This window comes from Perca fluviatilis, chromosome 18 (genome assembly GCF_010015445.1).
Source record: "Perca fluviatilis chromosome 18, GENO_Pfluv_1.0, whole genome shotgun sequence".
Classification (NCBI taxonomy): Eukaryota; Metazoa; Chordata; class Actinopteri; order Perciformes; family Percidae; genus Perca; species Perca fluviatilis.
Window position 1 is genome coordinate 22064301 of NC_053129.1, and position 8188 is coordinate 22072488.

The 8188-nt window shown below is 46.1% G+C and overlaps 1 protein-coding gene across 1 annotated transcript; it reads right to left on the reverse strand.

Moving 5' to 3' along the window:
• Positions 1–476: 476 nt before the first annotated feature.
• On the reverse strand, positions 477–4824 carry mycn (MYCN proto-oncogene, bHLH transcription factor). The gene is made up of 3 exons (XM_039782634.1): positions 4666–4824; positions 3588–4230; positions 477–1303 (listed from the first exon to the last, which is right to left on the reverse strand). The coding sequence occupies exons 2-3, from the start codon at positions 4207–4209 to the stop codon at positions 540–542; spliced, it is 1386 nt and encodes a 461-aa protein (XP_039638568.1). The 5' UTR covers positions 4210–4230; positions 4666–4824; the 3' UTR covers positions 477–539.
• Between the last annotated feature and the right edge of the window lie 3364 nt (positions 4825–8188).

Here is an 8188-nt window from a genome sequence, read left to right on the forward strand (position 1 = left end):
GGCAAAATAAGTGTGCACTGCGTCTTATACGTGAACTCTCCAAGCAAAGTGCCCTCTAACACCCATGCCTGTGGGAATCAACTGATTCCAGGCTGGTGTCACAGTGAGTACAAAAAAACACACAAATGATATTAAAAAAAAGGAAGGGAAGACTAAGACAATAGTCCTCTCCTTCCTCATTCTTTTCTCTTTTCATCTTTCCTCAATGTGACTGGATTGAAAAAGTAAACCCTAAACATTCTTAACGTCAACAAATGTGCAAAAAAAGTGGCGGCAGTGAAAGTCCGAGCATCCCACCGGGGACCCCGCCCCTCTCCTCTAGGTGTGTTTATCGGCATCTGAAGAGAAACGTCCTCTGACAGGTTTGTGGTTTGTGTGGTTTGTATCCGATATGCAGGCCTATGTGTCTGTGCTGAAATCTATAGGCCTGTGTGTGTGTACATCTAATTGTGTTTCAGACAGACTGAGTCGGAGGCGGCGAGGGGAGGTCACCCAGGGTATACTGTATGTGAGTGTTTCTGTGTTGTAGTGGTTGTCTGTTAGCGAGTCCTAGCCTGCTCCAGCCTGCGCATCAGCTGCTGCCTGCGGGCTTGGAGCCTGTCCTTCTCCTGCTGGAGCCTCATCTCCTCTGTCTCCAGTGAGCTCACATACTCAGTGGCCTTCTTCAGGATCAGCACCTTCGCAGCTTTCTCGTTGTGCGCCAGCTCCGGCACGTGGTCGCGCAACGTCAGGAAGCTGGAGCGCAGGTCGTTGCGGCGCTGGCGCTCCAGGATGTTGTGGTTGCGCCTGCGCTCGCTGTCCTCTGAGTCGGAGCTGCCGCGTGGGCTGCAGTCTCCGCTGGCGCTGCGCTTGCTGCGTGCCCCCGATGAGCTGGTGAGTGAGCTGCAGGAGGAAGACGAGGAGGATGATGAGATGGTTCTGGTGGGAGGTCGAGGTGCGTCGGATGTCCTTTGCTTCTTTGGAGGTGGGGCGGGGTCGTCGTCTGAAGCGTACGGTGAGGGGGCGGCGTAGTTGTGTTGCTGCTGGTGGACCGAGCTCCTCTTCAGGATCAGCTCCTGAGGAGCTCTGCTGACGAACCGACTCACCACACCGGACCCCCTCGCGTCGTGGCTCTTTGGATGCACAGAGATGGTGACTGTACCCGTCGCCATGGGTGAAGCCTTGTTGATTGTGGAGCGCCTCTTCTCTACTGTAACCACATCAATCTCCTCCTCTTCCTCGTCATCCTCGTCGTCCTCGTCGTCCTCTTCTTCCTCCTCGTCCTCTTCTTCTTCCTCGTCGTCTTCATCGTCATCTTCCTCTTCTGGGAAGAGAAAACAGAATGTTAGTGACTTAATCGCTGTAACACACCAAGTATTTCCACCAGGTCATCTATGTACCAGCAGGTGACAGGTATGTATGTGAGTGAGATCAAGAGAGTGTGTGGGAGTGAGCGCGTTGCTCGTAGGCTGTTCGCATGAGCAGAACTCTCTTAATGCTTAGTGTCAGTCGCTCCTCAACTAATCTACTCTGCAGGTGTTGACACGTTCAGTCTCAGCGCTGAGCAGACAGGCTGGATTTCTGCCTTTCATTCTCTATCCCTCCTTCAAAACTTCTCCTAATCTTCTCTCCGGTTTTAGTCTGATGCCTTCAAGTCTATCAGTGCAGCCACAGTCACGCTGTCGGTGTGTGAGGCATTAAGAACTTAACTTTAACTTTGACCTCTGATGAAATAATTAAAAAAAACTAGCTTTTTTTTTTCCAGCTAAGCTCTTCGTCTTAATACCTGTGCTGGAATTGAGCTGAGCAGCTGAGACTTATCATGGACTGGCGCCTTTGAAGATGAGAGGAAGTGGCCAATCATGAGGCAGAGTGTGTGAGGCCCAGTTTAAATGCCTTTGTGATAATGGCACTCATTATCAGCTCAGGAGCATCTGAAGAGTGTGGCATTTTACAGCTTACAGTATCCCACTTCAGACACCACTGCACCATGGTGCTGTCTCAGCACACTCGGAAAAAAACACACACAAAATCTGGGCTGCCATCAAAACAAAGCTGGGCACAGCTGGGTGGATGAGGGGGCGTGGCTGGCTTTTCCACATGTGAAGCTGGGATTTAGCTGTTTGGTGTTTCACTCTCAGAATGGAACAGCTCATTTATTGGAGCTGGAAAGAGTATAAATAGAAGGAAGAGGACATAATTTCTGCCTTGGGAAATAAAATAAAGCCACACTTCTCTGCCACTGCCTTACAGCTGTACAACTGAGCTTTGGAGTGGGACGGCCCTTGTTCCCATGCAGGCCTCTTCAATAGAAACACTGGCTTAACTATGTGGATCCAACTACATTGTACGAAGTCTGTGTCTCTTTGATGAGAAAGTAAACACCTGCAACACAAAGAGCGACGCGTCTTAACGCTGCGAGCGGCGGAAGCGCATTGGAGCGGTACTGTGCGCAGGATGGTGGGGCGGCAGGCGATCGGATCACCACCCTTTAAGCCTCGGAGCTGGAGCGGCGCCAGGGAGACAGCTGTCGAGATGGAGCGCCTTTCAAAGCCGCCACCCACTAAAAGAAGCAGCCAGACCCCTCCGTCCTCTTTTCTTCGCGGTGGAGGAGGTGTTTGGCAAGGCTGGCTGAGTCTACCCCCTGTGCCAAGCTGGAGGCCTTTGTACTGCTGTTTCACAGCGAAAACACGCTGATAAGGACTCGTGAGTGTTTGTTTAGGGAACTCATATGCGGTAATAGATGGGAGAAGAAGTCTTAAGGCGATTAAATACACACAGCACTAATTTCCCAATCCAAACACATATTACTTCCTACAGTATACTTCAAAAGAATCAGAAAAAAACAGGAGTGTGTTAATCTGTATTCCCGAGTGTATGGTTTTGTTGTGGTGGGCTATCTTCCTTAGGTTATTATAGCGTAACTCCTTTCCCTTTTCTTGGGGCTAATTTAAGTTATTAGCTGAACTCGAGGTAGCAGTTTGTACAGGCTGTCCAAAATAAGTGCCAATTTCTCACCCACTGTGCTCAAATGTCCCTTTATCCATGCGTAATGAAAGGCTTCACGGCATGGTGAGCCAGACACTTTATCAGCTCATCACATTATAGAACACGTTTTCATCTTGCCCTCCTACAACCGGGTCCGGCTGCAGTCAGTGAGTGTGTTGTTTTTTGTTTGGCTCGGATGCCAACTGAGTTCAGGAAGGCACACAATTCCCCATTTTACTGCCATCTGCCGGATGAAGAGCCCGCTGATTACATAAACCTCGTTCACTTTGTCATTGCTTGTGTGTGTGTGTGTGTGAGAGAGAGAGAGAGAGAGAGAGAGAGAGAGAGAGAGAGAGAGAGAGAGAGAGAGAGAGAGAGAGGTGTGTGTGTGTGTGTGTGTGTGTGTGTGAGTGTGAGTGTGTGTGCGCGCGCGTGTGTGGAATGTAACTAGATAATCCGATTCTGGGCCAGTCATATGAACAAGCTCCAGTCACTACAATAATGATGATAAAAAATAATGATAATAATAACAACAATAATCATGCTAATAATACTGTTATATTTTAGTGTTGGATGTTTTCTTGTCAGCAAAAGCTTTTAGCGCGTCTTTAAATTCTTACCGGAATCATTTTGAGCGCTCCCATTGGTTGTGGATGTGCTTACGGTCCCGGTTGAGTCCCTGCTGCCGTTCTTCTTGTTGACCGGGAAAGGGAAGACTATCGTGGGGTCCACACACTCTGACACCGAGCTGCGGCTCACAACCTCCGGCGCCTTGACGCACACGTTCCTGGCGCCTGTGGCAGTGGAAATAGCCTTGCCGAGTTTCTCCGTGACCACCCGCTCCAGCTTTTCCCTGGCAGAGAAGCCACTCCACATACAGTCCTGGATAATGATGTTATTGGGGTTAGTATCCAAAGCGGAGCCGAACAGGTCCACATCGTTGGAGGCACCCCAAATATCGTCCTCGGGCAGGAGCAGTAGCTCAGAAGCCCAGTCCAGTGGGTCCCCTAAGCCGAAGCCCAGAGGGTCTGCTTCCGGGGAGGCATTCGCCGGCTCCCCCGGTAGCGCGGCTCGGCTCGGGGAGAGGGGCGGAGTGGGCAACAACTCGAATTTCTTCCAGATGTCCTCCCCCGGTGGCGCGGAGTCGGGACCACAGAAGTAGAAGTCGTCCTCATCCGGGTAGAAACACGGTTGTAAGGAGTCAAACTCCAAATCGGAGTTTTTACTTATGATCGCCGGCATTCTATCCCACAATCGAAAAACCTGTAAAGGAACAAAAGATACTTTAGTCTCCAAAAGGAAAGAGCGTCTCTCCCCATTCACACTCTTCTCTGTAACACCTGAAAACTATCGCTGCAGAAAGAGCATGAGTCAAAGCCCACACGCAGACACACAGTCTGCTCCACTAAATCCCACACTCACTTCTCTGTGGGGTTTAAAAACCACACAAATATCACAGGAGAATGTGCGTAAATGTGACCGTGACGCACAAAGTGTGCAAAACGACGCATTGGCCCACCACTCACTAAACATGCCAGAAAATGTGATTAGGACACAAAAAAGCATGTTTACCGAAAACACATGAAATGACAACAATCCAATCTATTAGAGACTCTGTTGTGGATTAAAAAGAAAAAAATAATTGAGGAAACAATAACACGTTTCTATGTTTAGCCGCTGAAAGGAGAAGATGCTCACCTTGTCCTGACTTGAGATGATAATGTGCGAACCAATTTTTCTCGTATCTCGTAGTCAGAAATACAGACACCAGATTTGGAGCAGTCATCTACTTAGGGAGCACAGACAGTCCTCTGACACACATTCTGGCTGGCTGCAGAGTGTTATACACTCAGTTCTGCTGGAGGACAGCAGACTCCTCCCTCCCAGGCTGGGGGGTGGTACAGTCGGGCTTTGGGTTTGATGCGGCGCGGCAGACAGGCTGGCTGGGAGCTTTCTTTCAAGGTGAATCGAGAAAAGAGCCTAAAGATTGCGAGCAAGAATGAAAGCAAGAAAGGAAGAACGTTCAAGGAAGGAAGAAAGAAAATATATACTATTGACAGCTTCAGGCAAACAATATTTTCTCTCTCCCCATTCTCTCCACTGGGATGTCAGACCCCGGATCAGCTATGAAACAGTCGAAGTAACCCAGGGGCTGTTAGTGATTTGATGTCTTGCTCAGATTGCTCAAGGGCACTGCAGCAGGCTGCTGACCTGGGGGCTTGAACCGTCCAAGTGAAGGGCAGTGTTTTTAAACCAACCCCTCACACACAAACACACACACATTATCCTCAAATATTACCTTTAAACATTTATTGTACATTGATAAAACAATTTGTTGCTTAATGGCAGTATTTCTTATTTTTTTTTAAGTTAATTGTTTTTTTTTACAGATAAAAAAACTGGGCTTAGTTAGTCGATGTTGTCAATTCTAGTGGTAAAATAATGATTTCTATATATGGCATTTACAATGATCACTTCTTGTGAATACACACACTCACACTTGCGTATCATCTCAAATGATGTGTAGAGATGTATTCCTTCACTTCAAATCCTACTGCCATTCTCTTGCTCTCCTGTAGAGCTTTAAATATCATCTTCTCTTTTGTCTGAGGGCCATCAGCATCCCTGGATGAAAGGCTCACTGCGCCCTCATATGGACACTCAGAGAACAGCAGCAGATACGCGCACCATCACCCCAAACACAGCGAGCCAGACAGACAAAGGCATAAAAACACCATCGATTTTCCTCCCCGAAAAATGCAAGAAAAAAATGCCACTTGGAAAAAAAAATAGCAGACTTCTCTCGGACTGTATAAGTAGCGACATTACCCCAGGCAAAAGGCTGTGTAGGTCCGGGGAGTTTTCAGCTGTCTCTGAGACGAGCCTGTTACGTAACCACAAGCGGTGGTTGTAGCCTGGAGTCATTCCCATTCCCTTTTCTAATGACAGCTTAGGAGAAATGGCGCATCTGTAATTATGCGCACGGGCGTACACAGTCCCTGATATTGACTTATTCGGGGAAGCGTTTGCAGAACGGATTCAATGGCAGCTGTGAGCAGGAAGAATGACACTTCCAGTCTTTTTCAGCCAGACAATAGATGATGATGAAACCATTTGTTTGCATTTGTAAAAAATAAATGAATAAATAAATATATGTTAAAGGAGTCAATTCAGGAACACATTACTGCTAACAAAGTAGATCCCAGATTTATGAATTCAGTAAAATTACCATTCAATACCAGAAACATACTTTTTAGTCCCCGCATGTGGAAATATTGGGATTTTTTTTTTCCTCTGTTGGGGTTGAGTTCAAACAACCACAGCCAGTGAAAAGTGAGAATCTGCAGCTGTTTTGTCCACAGAGTAGGAATAGCAGGGAGTTTCCTGGGACTGGCTACTCAGCTCTCAGGAACTGGGGAGATGGTTTGGGAGTAAAAAACTCCCCACAGGCTCTCTTATTTTTTCTCAACTGCTGCTAAGCTCTGACCCTCTAGCATCAGCAGCTTCCTCTGCTGTGAAACAGGGCAGAGAGTGGGAGTGAGAGCAGAAGGGAAAGTTGTTTTTTGTGTCCATTGCAGATAGAGCGAGGACCGGAAGCTGTATACTGCTGCTTGTTTTCTGTGGACCAGCAGAGTAAACACTTAAGAAAATAAGCCTGTGGATAGGGGAATATTGGCTTTATGCAGTTGTCTTGGCATAGAGGCAAAGACACTTAGGGGATGAGTGCATTTACATAAACTGCACACGTTCCCCCACTGATTGCACTTAAATTGCCCAGATGTTGATGCTGATTGTTATGTCTGGTTACTGCTGATTTGTATTCATATCATTAAACCGCTTCTCACATAAAGGAAACTAAATGAACACTTTTTTCTCCCTAGTTGTCTACAACTTATTGTATTCATTGAATTATTGCTTAATATGTGGCTAATTACACTTATCCCCCTTATAAAGAACCCCCTGCTCACAATGGGACTACCTTGGATAAATAAACTCTGTATAAAAATAGAGACAAGACAAAGAGACGTAGAGATAAAGGCAGACTTGTCAGAGGTGGACTAATGCTGGCGTCTTTGCCTGTTGTTTTTATGAGAGTCATGGCATGCCTAGGCTTCCTCCCACCATTCACCACTGGACCGGGACATGGATGGTTAAGCAATTAGGCCAGTTTTGATAAAAGATTCATAAGTTACCCCAGTGGATAGTGCAGAGACAAGCATATGTGAGTAAAACCTGCTGCAGTGACATTGGGAAAGGCTGTGTTAGGTTAGAGAGCACGCACATCATATCAATATTTGAATTGTGTGTGTGTGTGTGTGTGTGTGTGTGTGTGTGTGTGTGTGTGTGTGTGTGTGTGTGTGTGTGTGTGTGTGTGTGTGTGTGTGTGTGTGTGTGTGAGAGAGTGAGAGAGCTGGCTGTGTAGGTTTGTATTGATGTTCTAGTTTTGTTTGTAGTGTAAACATTTAGGGATACAGTTGGTATATACAGTCATCACATCACCTCAACTCATCCATGATATGGTATATAATCATTGAGCGTTAGAAATAGATTACAAAACATTACAATACCAAACAGACTTGTATGAAGCAATGGTCTGAATCCACAGAGTGCTTTATCTGGGCAACTTGTGTTCAACTCAATGACATGGTTTATTTGAATCTTACATGAATGTAGTCATAAACATTAAATGGACAGTTTTATGCTTTGTATATAAACATGTATATTGTCTCACTGGATTATGGCCACATTTTATAAGAATTTCGCACATACATTTTATATACACCTAGTTGCCAGTTCATTGTAACAGCACTGCGATACATCCTGCCTTCATGAAGCTGTTGTTGTTTTGGAGAGGTGTTGATTTCAATGTACGCTCATTTTAGAGGCTGTTTAGTTTAGTTTGTGGTACTGTTGGACTGTATTGCGTTATACTGACGGGTGTTTCTATTATTTTATCCACCCCCTTTACTCACTGAGGGTTGGCTTAATAACGAATACCTTTGTATAGTGTAATACAGTTCGACAGCACCTCAAAATATATCCTGCAAATGATCAGAAAAATTATAATCTTCGTGAAGGTTGGTTTTATTGCAGGACTTCTGTGCTACACTGTATTAGTTTTAACTTGCTGTACCGAATAAACTGGCAACTGAGTGTATATACTGTAGGACAGTACCTTTTATGTTCTGTGTTACAGTATTACATACACACTGATTAAGTA

Excerpts from the sequence above, each read along its gene's own strand:
- mycn (XM_039782634.1), bottom strand. The coding sequence starts at position 4,209 with ATGCCGGCGATCATAAGTAAAAACTCCGATTTGGAGTTTGACTCCTTA. Across the intron at positions 1,304-3,587 it reads GAGCGCTCAAAATGATTCCG|AAGAGGAAGATGACGATGAA; the intron begins GTAAGAATTTAA and ends TTCTCTTCCCAG.